This window comes from Parambassis ranga, chromosome 2 (assembly GCF_900634625.1).
Source record: "Parambassis ranga chromosome 2, fParRan2.1, whole genome shotgun sequence".
Taxonomy (NCBI): domain Eukaryota; kingdom Metazoa; phylum Chordata; class Actinopteri; family Ambassidae; genus Parambassis; species Parambassis ranga.
In genome coordinates, this window is record NC_041023.1 from 15048037 (window position 1) to 15068799 (window position 20763).

The 20763-nt window shown below is 41.6% G+C and overlaps 1 protein-coding gene across 1 annotated transcript; it reads right to left on the reverse strand.

Annotated features, from left to right (window-relative positions):
- Window positions 1-1482: 1482 nt before the first annotated feature.
- On the reverse strand, window positions 1483-19599 carry kcng2 (potassium voltage-gated channel, subfamily G, member 2). Its single transcript, XM_028399657.1, has 3 exons — window positions 19477-19599; window positions 14179-15058; window positions 1483-3359 (listed from the first exon to the last, which is right to left on the reverse strand). The coding sequence occupies exons 2-3, from the start codon at window positions 14944-14946 to the stop codon at window positions 2532-2534; spliced, it is 1596 nt and encodes a 531-aa protein (XP_028255458.1). The 5' UTR covers window positions 14947-15058; window positions 19477-19599; the 3' UTR covers window positions 1483-2531.
- Between the last annotated feature and the right edge of the window lie 1164 nt (window positions 19600-20763).

The following is a 20763-nucleotide window of genomic DNA, read 5'->3' on the forward strand; positions in this document are numbered from 1 at the left end:
TAAATGGTTTAGATAGAATTATTTAAAAATTGCTTGGACTACCCTACTTAGTTGGTTATGCCATTCAATGTACGCACTTCCCTCTACCATCTTACACCTTGCTGTTATGTGCTGGAACATTTCTGGGGCGTCTTTGCACAGCCTGCTGCTGATGTCCTGCCTGGTGGTGTAGACACCAGCCTCTATTAATCTAGAATTAGGGCTTGTCCTTGTGCTGCTATGATCAGCATGGTAGGTGTCTATCTTATAACCAAGCATCTCAAGGATCACTATTACTGCATTGTATTTTGCAACTTTTGAGAAAGTTCTATAGTGACTATGGACTTTTCATGCTCTACTTGTATTTCTTACAAAATTATGGAAAAAACGTTTTGCAAATTCCAAATTTTGCATTGACCTAAAACCTAAAAAAATCCTAAGGTTATCCCCTTCTCTTTTTAAATTTCTTAGTACAATTTTTTTTTACTTGTTTTGGAAATTGTCTATCATATATGATTTCTTTATACTCTCATTTCTTCCCCCCCAAAAGTAAAAATACCACATTTTAGGTTGACATATAGAGCATTTGTCTTGTTCTACACTCACATTCCTTCTTAAAAATGCAAAAAGCCCACATTTTAAGTTGACCCCAAAACTGAAAAAAACCTAAGGGTATCCCCTTATGTCTTTTTGAATTTTTTCATCTTTTTTGTAAATTCTCTTAGAGGGCGTTTTTCATGCAATTCTAAAAAAAAGCGTGAAGTGTGAAGCTGTTGTCTTACCGAGAGGAGTCTTCTATGTCCTCTTCTTCTTTGTTCTCTGCAAGGGGTATGCAGATACAGCCAAACACATCCCCGCTTGGCACAATACTGGGAGACCTGGTTAGCGATCACCTTACTCCTGCAGACAGTTTCTTACTCTCCCCATTGAATGATTGAATGAGGGATCTCTTTTCAGCTTTTGAAGGAGAATGTCACACAACAAACAACAAAATCATTTATGCATCAATATAATACATGTTATTGCTTATGGTTCATTCTCATCAGTCTTTTACCTTAAGTCTTCATCGTTGTTTCACTTTTCAGCAATTTCAAGGTTATGGTGATGCTCAGTTTAGGGTATCACGTGGTCATCAGTTAAACAGAAAATGTCCAACAGGATCCTGATGACAGTTCTTTAGCACCAGCACAGTGCAACCTCAACACAGGGCAGGTCTGGACTGTTGGAATTAGTGTGTTGAGTGAGTGACAATCATTGAGGTGTTGAATCAAAACTTACCAGTAGAATGAGAGTTTATTATAATCTTTATTAGATGTTTCAAAAAGAGACTGTCCCTCAGGCTATGGATTCATGACATAAAGCACACATTCTTTAAAACTGCGCTTTTAAAAGAACCATCTGCTAATCATCAAAACCATATTTTCATTAAAACCTAAATGTTGACGATATAACAGCTCTAACAGTGAAATATGTTCATGCTTTTACATGGTTCAGTTAATCCAGTGACTGCGTATTAAAAATATCTGAGGCTAGCTTTTGCTGTTGTGCGTGCTGTGATGGTTTCAAACCTACAACAATTTGGGGAAATGGTTTCTTAATTTGCCACTTCAAAGCACAAGATGCTCGTTTAAAAATATATGTAACGGTGGAATTTGTTTGGACTAAAGCATTCTGAGGTCCGCTGTTGTGACTGCCTGAAGGTGGATGTACAATCAAGTCAGTCAGTCAGCCTCTTTGAAGAGCAGCAGAGTGTAATTACACCTTCTGCTTAGAGTTTGCTTTATTTACACTGCAGCAGAAACGTTTGTTCCACTGATCACTTTAGTTCAAATAGAAACAAAAAAGACTGGCACCAACATTCTCTCAAATCATGTCACATCCCAAAAGTGACATATTAAACATTTAGACATTTGTTCAGTGCTAAACACAGATGTTTCAGACATCACTAATCTCATAAAAAAGCCACCAGTGAGGTTCCCATCCTCTTTGTCATGTGTCCAAACAACAAGCAGACTTTAAAGCCCTTTGATAGCTAAATGAATTGAAATGAAAGCTCCGTCTCACTGCAAGTAAATGCACTGACATTATCAAATACATGATATACCAAGGCCCCGTCTACAAGAAATGATTTGGTTTGCTGAAATGCAACAGCCGGTGAATAGAGATCCTCTTCATTAATAATATTAGACGTTTCAGTAAACAGTCATTCAAACATTACATGTGGAGTTTGGGATTAAATTTCCTTCAAAAGACTATTCTCAATCACAGCCGGTGTCTCTGTCAGTTTTTTTATTCATTTGATTCGAGTTGTTTGATCTTGAATCTTTAATTGTTTTGTTGCCCCTATTTTAAAGTCAAATTTGTGAAAAAAGACCTCTGTAGCTCTGCTGTAAAAACTTGTGAGACTCAGACACACTCCGGTGCACAAGCACGATCGAAGCTCCAGAGAGGAAAATCTCCAATCTGTTCACAGTCCTGCAGCTTGTCATCTTTGAAGTCCCAGTGCTGGTGTCACAGTGTCCTAGGCTGCCACGTTAACACAGACAGAGTCTCTATGTTTGCATGGACGCTCTAATCTCAGCAGCTCTCTGAGCGGCCATGGATTTTCTCCGCTGTATGGCCGATGCTGCGGCCTCCGTAATGCCATGGTAGCTGTCGATCTCTTGCGAGTCCTCACTGTTCTGTGACTTGGTGCTGTCCTGCGAGTCCGGCTTCTGCCTCAGAGCCCGGCTCTGTTCCTCCTTCAGCTCCACGTAGGAGCGTGAGAAGGTGTGAAAGATGGACGTGACAGGAAAGGCCATGAGGAGAATGCCACTCAGGATGCTGCTGAGCGCCACCACCTGGCCAGGTATGCTTCTGGGCACCATGTCCCCATAGCCCACTGTGGTCATAGAGATGACCGCCCACCAGTAGCTGCCAGGAATGCTTGTGAATTCCTGCTTGGCGCCCATTTCACTTTCAGCTAGGAACACCAGTGGTGAGAAAAGAGCCATGGCCACACACAGGAACAGCAGCAAGAGGCCAAACTCACGCGTACACCTCCTCACTGTCAGACCAAGCGTCTGTAAGCCCAGAGAGTGGCGGGCCAACCTCATGACGTAAAAGATCCGTAGAGCTCGGAGAACCCGGAGGACTAACCCTACCTTCTCCAGGTAGTTGTTCCCTGAACCAGCAGACTTCCCTCCCACCGACAGAGAGTCCACAATCAGGGTGATGTAGTAGGGAAGGATGGCCACCACGTCGATGACATTTAGAGGCGTACGCAGGAACATACACTTGCTCTGAGTCTGAATGAAGCGCAGCAGGAACTCCAGGGAGAACCAGGCAACGCACACCGTCTCCAGAACAAAGATGTTGTAGCACCTCTGGGAGCATTCACCCTGCAGAGGAGAAAAATCAAGACAGAGGTGCATAAGGATCAAAACTGTCAAAATCAAAATCAGAAAAGGATGCAGTCAGTAATTAAGGTCTTTCAAAGAGTCATAAATATTTGAATATATGATTAAAAAAGGTTTCTTGGTTATTAAGTCAATCACCGCTGGAGGAGGCTCAAAACAGAAGTATGGTTTAATTATTCTAAAATAAGAGTTATTAATCACCAAAAAAATATTCCTCACTTTGCTGCAATTCCCAGGTATAATTATGTGGGGATTAATTACAACATGTGGAGACAGAAATATTACTTTGAAACCTTTCCTATCAACCTGTTGAGCCATTAGTGCAACATCCACAAGCACTGCAGGTTGTAACTGTTGTCTCCATGTGTAAGAGTCAATATGTAAGTAAACAATTTCCCCTTTGCTCAGTCAGCCTCATTTATTTTTAAGAGCATTCAGTTACTTTTGCATTAGACTCCCTTTTGCCCTGTAGACATCAAACTGATTGGCAAAGCTGGGGTTGCGGTTTTCCCACACAGCAGCAGCAGCAGCAGCAGAAGAAGCTGCTTCAAGTTTCATCACGTGGAGAGTAGGGGTGTCATAGTGACAAAATAGAACCTGGTGTAAGCTAATCTGCCAAAGCTATGTACTCGAATCATTAACACACAAACACACACTACATAAACAGACACAGCACATTCTTCCTTCACAAGTGACCTAAGTGAGAAAACTCTGTGAGCCTTACATAACACATGGAAAGAACAAAAAGCCTTCTGTCTATATTATCAAACTGGAGGTCTGCAATAACTCGTAATCATACAAATATATAATTTAATAGAAGAATAAATATAAGGGCAAAGCAGCAGACTGCCTCCACTTTGCAGCCAACCATCAGGCCTTTTGATTAAGTGTCTTTTTTTCTTTTAAACAGACATTTGAGGATGAATTCCACTGACTTCTGACTTTAACAGTGACTTTTTGATCGAAATACCAAACTACATACGAGTTGCTGAGACATTTGATTTGCAAATTTATTAACAAATCTGCCTCCCTTTACATACAATATTTTGTATATAAATGAAACTCCTCACATGACCTTAATTGTCAAGGTGTGTCCAGTCAGTATGAGTCCATCTATCTGAATGAGGAGAAGTCAGTGAGGAAAAAAGTAAAACCAATAGAAGCAGGAATGGGTCAATAGACTCAAAGAGCAAAGGCTCTCTATTTGTGGAGCCTGTGCAGTGTTGGGTACATCTGCATCCCATGACACCAAAACATGACACTGTATTTTCTATTAGTCACATCAGACAGTAGCGACTGTTGGCTTCATAGTCTGAAATGTGTCAATACAATAAGAACAGATATACAAGAACAAATACAAAAACAAAAATCCTCTTTGTTCATCCTCTCCCTGTTCAGAAACATTTGGTTGACTGTTGTCTGATGTACTGAGTCTGGGAGCTACAGCCTTGATAAAAATAAAAATAAAATCAGCACAGTGTTTGGGCGTCTTTCAAACCAAAGTCTGAGATAAAACAACCTCACAAGATTCTTTAGTCATTTTTTCAACAAAAACATCCATCTTTAAGCCCTCGTGCTTCTGTGGCAACCCTCACGTGGCAACTCTGAAGCTTGATGTGCTGAACAAGGTGAAAAGTTCACCCTCTAAACACATCTCGTCTCCTACATGCAAAGTAATACTGAAGCCAACACAATGTGCAGCAGGAACTCACTCATACAAGCTAACCACCATGTTTCACACTTCCTATTGTCCTCCTGCTCTTCTCTGTCTATCCGACACATTTGCAACTGACACCATCCCTTCCTTTGAATGTATTTGTATTGTTCTCTGTCAGAAGCTTTCTGACTGAGTGCGTTTTTTACTCCCTCTCGCCCCCTTTTTCTTCTTGCCGAGCAGCCTCTGATGTACGCTGCTGTACCGCGGAGGATCGAATTAAAAGAACAGTTATCTGTCTGAGCAATCAGGAGGACTCTGACCCTGTCACAGCTGAAGACAAGCATGTAAACTAAACAATGCAAGAAGCTCGCCTTTGATCTGTGCAGATACGTTGGATACAACAAATAGGCGGCTTCAAGCAGTGAGCTGGCTCTGTCTTCGGCACACCCAGGCTTTTAATGGATCAATTTACCCATCCTCATTTGTTCACCTCACTGGGCTTTACTGGGTGTGTATACGCTCTGGCACACAGATTGAGTTTCACCAGTTTTTCTGCACTATTGAAGAAACCATATTCCCCTTAATGAAACTATATACTTTTAGAATAAAACGTGATTATATGTCAAGTTTGGCACGTCTTACTAGGACCATTTTCATTTAAACTAATGCCTGTTATTTCCCTTTTTGCCAAATGAAGTAATACAATTGTAGTGATCGAGTCTATGGTCCACTAATTCAATTACATTAAAGCTCTCTTCAGAGGTTGGTAGTGCTGTAACAATGTGAAACGACTGCTTAAAGATTATTGTATTGCATTAAACACAAGAAAAATGGTGCACACGGTGAAATGTGCACTTTTTTTTCATTACCAGTGTCACTACATCGGCAAGGAAGAGACATGAGAGAAGCGATCCGGTTTGTTATCTTGCAAGAATCCAGAAAAAGGACCTCCAACAAAAGAAGAAGAGTAATTATGTAGTGGTGACACAGTATATGTGCTAACAAAGCATCCTAATAATAAACTGATGCAAAAAATGCCCTTTCCCCCCGCCACAAGGAGCAGCAATAAGTCCACTTAACACAGCAACACAAATAGGATGTATTCTTCATCAGAAGTTTGTTAGAGCAGTATGGTTTGGTTTTCTAACACAGGATGAGTACCAACTGTTTACTTTGGCAAGAGCAGAGCACAGCTACTTTGCTTTGCTTTTCAATGGGGACAGCTCAACACTATCTCCTACACAGGAGATGAGACATGGCACCTACAGACTGTGCTACAATCTTATTGTATGCTGGTTAAATCTTGTGTCTTTTCTTAAAATATAATTAAGCTCACCAAGTACTGAATGTATTCAGCTATTTGGCTTGTTTCAAGGGTCTGGATTTGTCTTCGTAAGAGAATCTATTTTTCAGCTTAAGTGACAAGAAACCAGTCTGTCTAGTCTAGAGTTTCTGATGATTTATCACCACGCAGCTATTATTAAATGCAGTTTAAATGTAACTGCACTTGTTTCAGTATTGTGAGCAGAGCACTGGGCTTTTTCAATATTAATATTATGGTTGTTAAACTGTACGACAGCATAGCTGCTTTGTTGTTTTTACCTTGAACAAATAAATCATTTAGTTGGTGCCTCCACTTGGTAGAAAATATTGTTTCAGTCTTGAATCCTACTAAGAACTGCATGTTTTAGGTACTTTTTATTAGTTTTATCTACAGATGATGATGATGATGTTAAAAAACCTTTGGTGCATAGTGATGACTTAATGTCGAATCATGAAGAGCTTCAGATATTAACTCTTCAAACAAATTAGCAACACACTGACTTTAGGTCACTGCTTTGCAGGGGATGGAATTTCTACTAGCATGCTAACACATGTAAACATGCTTATTCTTCTGTATGACAACACTGCATCACAGTGAAACAGATTATTAGTACATTCATCCTCCATCAATGAGCGAAGTGTTCTGGCATTATGGGCAGCAGCCGCTCTCTGCATGTTTGCCCTGGTGATGTCCCTTCCTCGTGCCAGTTTGGTTGGACCGACAGCTTCGTGAGAACCAATACAAACAAGGCAAAATAGTAACCAACCAATTAGGCATTTGCAATAACAAAAATGGTGTAAACCAGGAGAGTGTATGGAAAAACTCAGACTTAACTGATGGTGACTGGTGACATGAAGGCCAGGGACGCCACACCCAGCAGGTTCACGACAGCAATGACTACCAACAGGAGAACAATCCCAGTACTCCCATTTCCATCCAGCTTTCACAACACGTCACCTTCGTTTCCTTTTTACATTCAAGACCGTCCTTTTCATTTCTTAAATATTCCTGCCAGGCCCAACTCTGGCTCCTCACTCTGCTCCAGCCTTTTGTTTGTCAATTCTCCACCTCAGCTCACAGGTGTGCTCTGATTTAACACCTCCCCCTCCTCCTGCTTCTCCAGCTGAGCTAACCCACAGACTGACAGTGACACTGTGCATGCTTTGCAGATACATAACCTATGTTTGTCACCATAACTTTTTTAACACCATATTTGCCTATTTATAGCATTTTTTATTTAACCTTTATTTAACCAGGTAAAAAAACCCATTGAGATCCAGATCTCATTTACAAGGGTGACCTGGCCAAGTGGTCAGCAGCACACGTCAAGAACATTAGAACAACATTTTAAAGTTGGTAAATGCCCATCCCATGGTCCTGATTCATACTGTAGTGCCCCTCCCACTGTTAACAATGTATTCAATTACCATTAGTGTCTCGCCATCATCATTTTTTCTCACAGACCTTAAAACAATGTTATCACTGACACTGAATACTGTTTCAGATTACTGCCAGTGGGCAGGATGGAAAGAGAACACATAGAAGTCACACATGATAAATAAATAGATCAAATGCTCCCACTGAGCTAATGGTAAACCCACTTTCTAATGAGGACTCACAATGACCAAATAATTACACTTCATCAGTCATTTCTTCTCAGTCACCTCCTCCCATCAAACCAGAGTATCACAGCTCACTTTGCTTGTGTGTTTGTGTGAGGATCACTGTGAGGAATCTTGATTAGCAGTCAAATTATTCAGCTCAGATTTAATAATTATAACACAAGCCGACTGCTCTGCCTGGAAATATATTTTTTAAAGAGTTTAATAACGATCATAGAGGAACCCACCAATGCCACAAAATGATTTATTTCTCAATAGCCTGAAAACACTGCTGTGACCCAAGCCACTATCCTGCTTGTCAAGCCTTTCTATGCAAACAAAATAGCACTATGAGACAGCTGCAAATGAAGACAGTGGACCAGTGTTAGTTTTGTAGAAGTTACAGTGACTATAGCTATGAATTTTTTTCTAAATGCATAGCCAGCGTGTTTATTTGCATTATTGTAGCTCAATTCAGCAGAAAATGATAGCTGTAAAAAGCACATTTTGTGAGTGATATTCTGTTCTGGCAGAACATTTGAAGATGAGTTGAAGCTCAGTCCTCAGGACACACACTCCTCTCCATGTTTTGATTCATTTTTGGCACAATTGTACCCTCAGAGACTTCTAATTCAATCAGTCCATATCCTTTATGTTTTTCTCACTAAGTGCTTCCTTTGTGGTTACAGTGGAAAAACAATATTTTTAACATATTGGACACTGTTTCGGTTAATGACAGAAATGCCTACTTTACATGTTTACCAATGCCTCTATGGTAACAAGAGGGCCAGTTTTTATTGAAGTCAACGGTGCTCACTCTTCATCTGTTGAGAAGCTTGTTCAGCTGGGCGTACTTGCAGCTCTGCAGGGAGGAGCAATTACAGCAAGCACAGCTGGAGCTTCTCTGTTGCAGTAAGTAACCAAGGGCGGGACAAATACATCATTAAAGCTCTATTTCAATCAGTTTTTTTGGTTCTCAGTGAATCCTGAGTCCAAACTAAAAGCATACGCTGTTACCCCTGCTAGCCTGAGTGATTGCCGCAATAAAATGAAGGATTATTTTATTGCTGAAACTTGGATGTCTGTACAGCAGGAAAATTGTTGTAAAAAGGGAAATTATTGCTAAGACTGGATTAAATGGGCTGAAAATCTGAAGCAGCCATATCCAGAATGCAGTGGGTTCATTTCCTGCTGGTTCTCTGCTACACCAAACATCACTAACAGGCATTACTGTGAGTAAAGTGCATAAACATTGTTCATTTATACATACTACTGACAGTGTGATGTCTTAAAACTGTTTTAAACTCAGCATTTCCCTATAAAGTACATTTAAAATGATATAACTGGAATATAATATTATATATATATATATATATATATATATATATATAATATAATTTTTATAAAACTATATTTTACTAGATTTCATCTAAGTAGACTGTACTACGTACATTTTCTTAGGAAAATAAGCTTATCAACACTATTGCTGCACTCATTTTACATTTCCCAGAAAGTGCATCAAAGTGTTGTGGCACAACATGTAAAATATTAGTAATATTTTAGACAATTCTTCCTCATGGAAACAACGTCTCTCTCATAGGCATGAGGTTTTTCAGATGGTCTACCATCAAGGGGAATCATGACTAAAACTGTACATCAAGCATGCAATGCAAGTGAAAGACTTTTATTTTGAAGGGGACAGCTCATGTCTTTCAGTAGCCTATCATACAAAACCTTATGATGATGGAGCAGTCAATGCAAAGCTTTGAGTCCTTCCAGAAACATTTGCTTACATTTGAATTTGTTTGTGTTCTTATTACATTTAAGACTTTCCAAAATGCCAAAGTTCATGTGATGAGCTGTACTGGAATGAAGTAGAAAGAAATCCACACACACACACACACAACTCAACTGGAATTAATCACCAAACACTGTGTGAGAAAGACAAATCATAAGCATCATGATGGATTGTACATTTCTCTGAGCATGAACAGCAGTACGTCTCATTCGCAGTCAGCAGGAAAGAGTGATGTGCACCTCCTATTTTCAGCACAGGCAGAGACAAAATTATCTCTGTTTTTCTGCAGCACTTCTCCTCCTGACGTTCACACTCCACGTTCCCCGGTGATGATATATGGCTATGGTAAGGTTGTACTTTAGAGTGGCTGGGATTTACATCACAACGGAGAGTATGGAGCTGTGAGGCATGGGCATAGTTAGTGAAAGGTTAGATCCACAGTCGAGACTCTCACAGGAGAGCGGTAAGCAAATCTTAAGGAAATCTACTTGAGATGTTTAATCTCCTATTCATCCAGAGAGTGTGGACGAGGGACCATAAAATGTGAAACGCAATATAGCTTCTACTTTTTTTTCCTTTTTTTTGCTTGTGTGAGAGAGGCAGTGAAAAGTCTCTTAGCCGCTGAACGTTTCTCTGAGAGCCATTAGATTAGACAGACAGGCTAAGTGCTTTCCAATGCAAACAGCTCCTTAAAAACTTCTTGTTTCTGCCCAACTCTCTACTCCAGCTTAAGTGAGCAAATGCTTGCTGGCTTCCTGGGTTGCATTAACCTCCTCCTCCTCTACAGAATGTGACTTTATTTACTGGCAACGAAAACAAAGTGTTTACGGACTGATTTTTACCAAACATTCAGAGCTGCTCTATCTATCTATCTATCTATCTATCTATCTATCTATCTATCTATCTATCTATCTATGCACGTGGAGCTGCGACAGGCCAATGGTTGTGTCAGCATAAAAAGCCCCATTTAGGACAGATTTCAAGTGTAATTAAAACATGGCTGTCAAAATTTAGATCAGAAAGTGCTGGATATGTGATTAGGTTGCTAAATATAATACATAAATATATACATAAAATACAATATTTAAATATGGCTTGTCAGTAGTACTCTTTGACATGAAAGCAGGTTTTTTGTCTACTCTAAAAAATGTGTACTGTAAATTTTGTTTTCTACCATATTAATCAATCTGGTGTCTCACAGCTTTCCCTGGACTGAGTTGGTCAAATGATCTCTAATTTTAAGTTTGTGTTAATCCCACATTGATAGAATGAATGATGAATGCTGTGGTACCATATAACAGCTAACATTGTACATTTTAACAGGTTTAACATGGTAAAACTTTTTAACATGGAGTGCTTTGTCAACCAGGTGATTTTCATTCAGAAGGTTGAAGGCCTGGACGCCTCCCTGGGGAGGTGTTCCGGGCATGTCCCACTGGGAGGAGGCCCCGGGGAAGACCCAGGACGCGGTGGAGAGACTATGTCTCTCGGCTGGCCTGGGAACGCCTCGGGATTCCCCCAGAGGAGCTGGAGGAAGTGTCTGGTGAGAGGGAAGTCTGGGTGTCCCTGCTTAGACTGCTGCCCCCGCGACCCGGCCCCGGATAAGCGGTTGAAGATGGATGGATGGATGGAGGTTGAAGGTTTCCCTCTCTACCTGTCCAGATGGCTTGCTTCAACCTTCTGAATAACAACGCTTTGTGTCTTACGGTGGAAAGTTGTGTCTTATAAAATCATCATTTCATCAGTTTGATTAGGAACTGTGTAGATGTAAATTGCCGGCTATCAAAGCTAATGGATACTCAACTGCAAAAGATGTGGTAATTAGCAAAAGCAATTCACCAAGTTGAGCTGGATTCAGTGAAAGCGGCATAAATGCTTCACATTAGCATGAACGAAGGCAATAAAAGAAGTAAAGCCCACTCACAGAACTCACATACACACTATTAGAGCTAAATCTCTTCTCCAGCCCATTGTATCTCACATCTCACCACTACAACAGCTCCATCTTTAAATTTTAATTCACGCACCAAATTAAATCCTTGCCAGAGGTTGTAAACAAAAGCGTGCTCCTCAGGTTTTTGCCTTGTGTGCTTTTTAATTTTCCATCATCTCCAACAGAATGTATTAAGAAATGGCACGTCATGGTTTCCCTCGCTTCATTTTCATATGATAGGTTTTCCAAGAATGATACGGCCACGGGCCACCTCATTAAATCGTAAACCTTTGCGTTGTGGGGCTGCCTCCCATAGCTGGTTCAAAATCAGGTTTGCACTCCTAATGAACCACCGGCACGGCTCTCACAGCGGAGGAGCGAGACTTCTCAGGAATGTCTGGGTGGTTAATTGGTGCCAAAATGACACTGTTTTCAGCTGTCCATGGCTGGAAGCGTGTCCTTAATCATACCCATCACAGCCATTATTCTCCCCCATCAAATAATTAAAGTTGCAGAATGATACAGGCAAGAAATGACAGATGACACTTAATTGGATATAAGATGAGACTATGTAAAAGTCTGTCCTCATTCAGCTTTCATCCACTTAGTTTTCCTGATTGATTTCCCCTTTGAAGTTTGCACACTTCATATGAACACCCCCCCCCCCCCCCCTCCCCTGGCCATGCTGATGTAGACATATCTCCGACAGAAGGAGAAGCAGCGGGGCTCTTCTTTAATCATACTCTGGTCGTCTGATGCCATTCAAGAGGTGAATTAGTGTGAGACAAAGACGCTCCGCAGCCTGATCTCCGAGGCTTTTTCTGAAGTCTCCCAGGCAAAGGCGGACATGAAAAGGCTCCGGAGGAAGATGTCGTCAGCTTTAATATGCTGTTTTGCTCCACTTGTCATGGACTGTGACAACATGTGTAGTTAGTGGGAACAAAAGCCTGAGGTAGCAATATTCCTCTTCCTGAAAGATGAAAGCAAAACGCAGCAACAAGTGGATATGCTCTGCTTTCACTTTGAGACCTAATTAGAGACCAGAGTCTGTAAGTTATGAGGATCATTATATTGTTCAGAAGTTTCTACCTAGCAGGTCCAACCAGGTTTTATTTTACAGTGCTTGTTCCTATTTATTCATCAGGGTATACTGTAATTAAAGGAATCATTCTACATTACTTATTGCTTTTATTAACAGCAATATTCCAGAGACACCATGAGGGAACGTCTTCAATATTTTTTCATTAAAAAAAACTCTGATCTCTGAAAGATTATCTAATCAGGCTCAAAACCTTTTTAATATTTATATTAAGACATAAATGCATAATAAGGGTATGACTGCTTTAAGTGACAGATGGGTGCTGACTTATACCACAAGCTTCCTGCTTTCATGACTCCACCTCTTTGCCTATATTGGGATTGACCATGAGTTCTGGCAGATTCAGACGCCACCAACAACTGATGCTTCCACTTAGACTAAAACAGCACGTCCACAGCCATGACCTGCACAACTATCCCTGATCTTCCCTACAGGAATAATACGTTAGCACAGAATCTGTATTATATCATTAAAACGACATACACAGCCGACAAAATCCACCTTTTTCAAACAAAGCATCAAACTCACAATGTAAGTATTACCATTTACGGCTGCTACTGTGTTTACTGGTCAGCTGGTCTTGATAAGGTTTTGGTAAACAAGATTTAACTGTACGGATTAGGACTTCATGGCTACAATTTGCATAATTGTGGAGTTATATAACAACAATGAGCTTATTTCATATTCTTTTGAGGTTATTTCATAGTCATTTTTGGAAGCAGGTCAACAAAAATCTGCTGCACGGGGAGAGCATCTGTGGGATTTTGCAAATAAGGAAACTGAAGCACAAATCCATTTATACATTTAAAGACGCCTTGTTATCGTCTTCTTCACCTTGTGTATGCTGTCAATTATGGAAGAAGATAGATCTTATGATGGTGTGAAGGAATGCGTGCAGAAGCAGTGACGGGAGCTGCACAATAATCTGCTATTTAAGAGAAAAGGGAGAGGGAGCCTGGTCGTTCCTGAGCCTTCGCCTCTGTCTATGTCACGATGATTTACAATAAAGCCCAGAAAGACTCAGTATGTGGGCTGCTGCATCAACATAATCGGAATTCTACTGTAGGAACTGTAAGGGAAATACAACCCCTAAGGCTGTGTCAAAAAACATCCCTGTTCCCTTCATACATATGGGTGGTGTGCAAAGCCATAACTATGCTGATCCTTGCATTGAGAACAGTGCATTTATTGCACAGAAAAAAGCAATGCTGCAGCTCCCATAATTCACTATTTCTGTCTGCTTTATCACTTTGTAGAAATTAAAATGGATCCTTTGAGTCATAGCTTTTAAAATTCAGACATGCTTCACTCCAGACAAGTATGAGGCACTAGAAATCACTTTGGACATTTTAAGGACTATTTAAAAAGTTATTACAGCAGAACACTCACCCTCTCCTCCTCCTCTCTGAGGTCGGGCATGGTGCTGACACACAGCGTCACTGCAGTGATGGCAACGAATAACACTGACAGGCAGGCGAAGATCTTCCCCGGCAGGCCGGAGTGGGGGTTCTCCACCATGTCCCTCAGCCTCCGCATGCAGCCCCCTGTAAAAGTCTCCTCTGGTGCTTCCGGAGGTGGCTGGCTCTCCTCGCAGGACTGCGGAGAGGTGAGCTCGGCCTCCTCCTCCTCCAGCCTCTGCTGCTCCTTGTACTCCTCCTGCCTTAACCGCAGCTTCCTGAGGCAGCACCAGTCCAGGCTGTTCTCCTCCACCCCCCAGTACAGCAGCTCCTCCTGGAAGGACAGGGCACACATCTCTCTCAGGAGTCTCAGCTTCCCTGCTGCTAAGAAGGTCACGATGATGCGAAAAGCCGATGGGCTTCGGTCAAAAAAATACTCATTGCGGCTGCCGTCGTAGTCGTCGCAAACATCCATGATCTCAGCTTCGTTGCTGCAGCTTCGCAGCTTACCCAGTCGTGTCAAGGGGAAGTCATCAAGCGTGGACCAGGGGATGTGGTACTTGATGCCGCCTACGTTAATGATGGCCGGTTGGTCACCTCCATCCTGCTGGCGGGGTTGAGCCTGGGTGAGGAGCTGGGCTCGCTTATAAAACAGGCCCTTCTTAGAGGTGACCTCTTGGGGGTTCTCCACACGGTTGAAGTGGAAGGTGGTGAACTGGTGATCAGTGCTGCCTGCCAGGAAGGCCACCTCCTGATACATCCCTGCGACTCTGCTGGGGGACCCTGTACTGCACAGTGCAATGGGAGGGCGGCTTTACCAGATATGTGAGGTGACCTGGAGGTTGTCACCCATTCAGCAACACAGCATATCTCTGTGGAAAAAAAAACAAAGGTCTTACTTTACATTTTCATGGCACAGCTGATCCAAATGAGTCAACTAAAGGAACAGGCCCATGTGACGTAGATACAGACTCCTTAGTGTACTGTAGTCTCTTCCTTTTGCTTCATTTTCTCAGACAAAGGCTAATCTTACAGATCAGATTTTACTAAGTACTGACATAAACATAAAGACCTACACGTTGAACAGTATTTTTTCTTCAGACAGTCAGACTCCAGATTCCATTTTGCAGTGAAAAACAACTTGATGTCATGCTGCGGTTTGAACCTAATGCATTAATGATGTTGTTTTCTATTTACTGCATCACCAGACTGTGACACAAAGTACTATTTGCTATACTGTGGAAATACACTAACATGTAGACCTAATCACAGCACGCCATCTTGAATATCAATAAAATATGCTCCTACAGCACATATATATATACATATACATAATATACATGTTTAATGTTAAATCCACAGGTATGATTTATGAATTTGTTTATTTTATGTGGATGTCTGTCAAAGTTATAGCCTATATTTACACATAAGGTGCAAACATTCATGCAGATGCTGTTTAAGAACAAAGTCAAATCCCAGAAATGAAAGAAAAAAGACAAAAATAACAGTAAGGGGGAAAAAAAGACACTGGCAATGTTAGAGAGACCCAGCCTCACACCAAAATGTGCAATAATGATGTTTTTCAATTAGACTACTGTAGTTCGTACACACCAATCAACAGTTGGTTAAGATGGTGGTGGAACTAGCTTTTAGCCATGAGAATTGGGTTCAATTAGGATCTTGGGCAATTATTTTTTTCCTTTTTAGTCTTCAAATGAGAGGTCACACATAAATCTTGTTATTTTTGCTGCAGCCTGCAGAGATATTTATCTATCCAGATTGTTTTGGTATGGGTTCCAGAGTTTGGGAGAAATCAGCTGCCTTCTCTCAAATGTAATGAAACTAGATGACACTTTATGGTAAGAGGGAAAAAAATACTCAATAGCATTGTCTCTTTCCACATATCATGACCAATGATTTAAGAAAATCCTCAGGGCTTGTTCTGAGCCGTTTCTGGTGCAGTTTGTTTGAAAATAGGTCCCTGGATTTTTAGCTTTCATCTGGTTTGTAGAAAGAGGTATTACTATTAAGTTTTTCGGTTGGTTTGTTGCCTTTTTATTTTACCACAATAAGTCCATTGCAATCTAGTATACTGGAGAGAAGGCGGGATTTCTCACAACCTATCAGTTTTGATAAACAGCACTGAAAACCACAGATATGATTTTAAAGGGAACTGTCCCTTTAAGTCACTGCTTTAGGACAACCTGTACCATTAACAGAATTTGGAAAATGTGTGCATATTCTCCAGCCTACATCTCTGTAAGTTCTTGTGCGTGGGGACTCATCCTGATGGTAGCCAAAAAAGGTGGGGGGGGGTGGGGGGAAGTCTACCTGGCCGACTGTCAGCAGGAAGGTTCTCCCCTACGAGCCGGGTCCTGCTCAAGGTTTCTTCCTGTTAAAAGGGAGTTTTTCCTTGACACTGTTGCTCTTAAGGGGGTTCAGGCTCTGGGTCTCTGGTGTGAACAAACAGAGCACTTAGAGGGGGACTTTACACAAAAATCAAGAATGATGAAGCAAAAATAAAAAATTAGTTTGTTATATTGGCAGCCATTATTAGATCATTTTTCAGAAGCTGTGTTTTCTCTACAAATCAAGACATTTGTTGTTTTATTCCACACAGACAACAGGGCAGTGATCCTTTATTCGCTAATGACAGCTGTACTGGACCTGAGGCGGTGAAGCTGATGTAGGAAGCATCATCAAAACAAATTAAGAGCGGGACCCCTCCAGCTATACCCCCAGAGTTTGCTCTTCTATTGTGAGGCTAATCATTTTGAAACAGGTCGTTTTCTCCCAGGGGAGGGGGTTCAGGGAGCGGCACCTCTACAGCGACACAGCAAAGTGCTTCTGACAGGAGCAGTTTATTGAGCATGACACTGTACCCAGGGGTGGCTTCAGGAGCACAGAGAGAATTTCAGACTACATAGGAGGAGCTCCAAACCACTGAGGAATAACATGTCGAACAAGGCTTATTGGGTCAGAAGAATTGTACATTTGTGTACACATGGATGCAAGTTTATATAATCTGAAGTTTGTACTCCAGACCATACATCGTGCTTATCAGTGGCAGCACACTCTATACACTGAGGCTCACTCCAAAGTTACAATAAAGTATCCTACTGTTTCCTTTTCCACCAGTTGTTCATGCAAATATCCGTTTTGCATAAATTTGCACCCCATGCATCACTGATACATCCTCCCTCCCCACATCCACTCAGTCTTCATCTTCGAGAGAGGCTCGAATCAGACATCTGAACTATCACCTGACCAGCTGTTACGTTTCACTGATTGGCCTGACTTTTTGTCACTGACAGCCTGTGCTCCAAAAAATATGAGGACAATTAAGTTTCCTGCCTGCAGAACCGGCGCAGCAATCAGCGGAGAGAAAACGATTTCATAATCTAGAATGACGCAAAATGTCCCTCTTCAACTGCAATAATCATGGAAAGAGTACTTCTAGCAACATAATCACAAATGTATGAGTCTGAGGGGAGGAGATGCAGAGCACCTATTAGATTATGAGTCACGGGAAGTGATGATTTGTCCAGCTGGGTTTTGTCTGTCTCTAAAGGGAAATGCTTTAATATGGATTCAGTGCCCAGTTTTCATAATTGGAAATGGCACAACAGCACGCTTGCCTTCTAGCATATGAATTATAAATAGGCTGACTTTCCATAACCCATTGTACAGTATAAGCCCTTTGTTTAGGAATTTTAAAAGCGCGCTGATCTCCGTTCAGTATTGGGCTAAAATATTTGAAGAAGAACAGATTAGGAAGCATCAGCAGCACCATGGACACGCCAACACTGCTCACTGACAAGTGTGATCAAAGTATATTTTGGAGCAAAGTAATCGATGGCTGCAGTGGTCCTGGTCACAATACAATAAGGCATGTTTATTGGCAGGATGTAGCAGTTTGAAGGTGATTAAAACACCAAACAGCAGTCTCCAGGGCTAAGACATGACGGCCATGTGGAAGGCAGTTCCCCCCACAGCCTCCATGGGCTGGCTAGTCAATCCCCATAGACCCCATGTTAAAATGTCCAACTTTACAGCACAAATAAACTGCTTTAGAATTTTCATCCATAGACACAACACACTCCTGTGGTTGTGTGAATTTAGGGCATGGTCGAAAATGACAGCAAAGATTAGTTCAGATCAGTTTGAACCGAAAACATTTTTCCCCAAAACAAGCAGCTTTGATGCCTTTTAGATTTTTAAGGTGCTTCTTTAGTTGTCAGAAGTAATACAGAGCAAAACATGTACTGTGTGCTTTTTGTTATACTGTGCAGAGCCTTCCACAGAGACAGGCTATTTCACTGGACAAGTTTCAAGGCTACAGGGCCAGTCGGTGAAATGAAGCGTGATCCTGAGGACTGTAGTTCTTCCCAGCAATCGTCTATTAGCGCATTTTATTTGGTGTGCTGAACTGTGTGTCCAAACTTTTGCTTTAAGTTCAGTCTTCTGACAGAGATGAGGGATCATACAAACACTCTCCACAAACACATTAATAATATTATCATTATGCAAAAGCAGGAGTAGAGCAGCAGCTTACCATGTTTTGCCTGCTCACCTGACTTTTTGCTCCTATTAGCCACACAGGAGAATGACTAATGAAGGAGATTGTACAGTAGTTGTTTGGTGGCAGAGTGAACCAGCTCACACTACCATATTCTCTGCAATCTGCCCTCATTAAGCTGTTATTCTCCGGCGTCTCAGGACGGTTGTATATCATGCAAATTTGACCCAGCACAGGAGAGGCGCTGACATGTATATGGACAATCCATACATGACACTCAAGAGTGGGGGGAGCCACTGAAAAGCATGAGGTCTGTACTAAAAGCTTCTCATCTACTTAAGGTGTAACTCCTTCACTCACTTATTGGCAGGAAAATCCAATCGCACATGTGCAATCCACCTAAAAGGGAAGGTTTGAAAAAGGAAAGCAGGCGGCACATGCACTCATACAAATCTGATCAGTTTTAGAGGAGTGCACTGCTGGGAAAAAGAGGCAAGATGATGATTTAATGTGGATGATTACTCACATTAAAGGCACATAAATATATATGAGTATTTTAAGACAATCCCCTGAAGCCAATGTGGAATATCAGTAAAAGTGGGGAAGTTTGCCACATACATACAATTAAAAAAAAGCATGTTCTTGATATACAAGAAACGGATCGATAGTGCTGCCACTGTGTGATGTCTGTGGCTCTAACACACATGTGACACTGTGGCTCCATCACAGCAAACAACCTGTAATATGATGCTTTTTTTAAAGAATCCTTACCCAGTGTGTGCTGGTTGGGCTCCTGTCCATCTGTTTCAGCTTGTTCTCATGTAAGCGCATCTCAAAATACAGCATGCCTCTCCTAAGTTTTTCACGCACACCGTCTGGGACATTGTAGTAAGCATTACCACACCCCACACGGGGAGTTTCAAGGCTTCTTAAAGTCGCTGTTCAAAAAAAGATACGCGCAGCGTCTGGAGAGCCAAAAAAAAAAAAAAAATCAGGAGCCGCTGAAGAATTACTCCACATCAAGACTGTTTCTGTCTTCTCATCAGTGCGTGGCGGATGTTGCGGGGAGGAATTTTGTCTTTGTACCTCTGAGAAGGTGAAAAGCTGTTTCCAGCTCGCTGTTGTTGGTCACAGCGCTCCGCTCCGACTGTTCAGGTGCGTCCGGAGATGCGCGCTCCGCGGTGCGCTCCGGCAAACTGCGCCTTCTGAAACCACGACTGCTTCAGTACAATCTCACAGCGTCAGGGGGAGTGTTTGTGATAGATTTCTGCCCGCTGTTGCGTGAGGAGTTTGAAGTTTTTTTCCCTCCCTCCTTCCATTTCCACATCAAGCACCAGAAATCAGACCACTAAATGATGATATTTATGGCTCATTTGACGTTTTTCTTCCTCTTTTTGCCCAGTTGATGTCTCATGTTATGTTATTTCATTCAGATATACACCACAAATCAGTTTCTTTTCACATAAAATTTGCTGAAGATGGATTTTGGAGAAGTGTATTCTTCCTAAATTAAAGACAAAAAGACACTATTTGCACTGTGGCTGAGGTCAACCCTTTAAGTGCTGACATGACAGTAGGTGTGGCTCTGAGCATCAGCATAGTCTACACCAGCTGAAAGCTCCAACCATAGCTTCTCCCTAACTTCAGCCTGGTCTGTCAACAACATGCCAGCTCAGCTGAGCGTATTCAAAACTGGAGACAGCAGAGAGACAATAACTGCAGGACTCTGATTGAGGCTACAGTAAACAGTGGCCATAGCAGGTTATGCACTTTGCATAAATGCCTGCTAATAGCTCAGGGTTAGAGCTGCCAGTGAGTCAGATTTTAAGTAGAAGCAAATATTACAGACAGCTGATGTTTTTTTTAATGCAGAATCCCTCCTTCAAACATATGGAGACATGCATCAATTCTGCACATACTGCATATAAATGTACAAGCTAAAGGCAGACAGATCAATTTTTTGCAGAATTAAGCACCAAAAATAACCTGCAATCCCCATGATGCATTGCAGTGCGAACGAATGCAATCCAATTTCCCTTAAAACTCCCTACATCTGAG

Bases quoted from the DNA above. Each gene is read 5' to 3' on its own strand.
- kcng2 (XM_028399657.1), bottom strand. From the start codon at position 14,946: ATGTATCAGGAGGTGGCCTTCCTGGCAGGCAGCACTGATCACCAGTTC. The intron at 3,360-14,178 runs GTGAGTGTTCTG...TCTCCTCTGCAG, and splicing joins TCAGAGAGGAGGAGGAGAGG to GGTGAATGCTCCCAGAGGTG.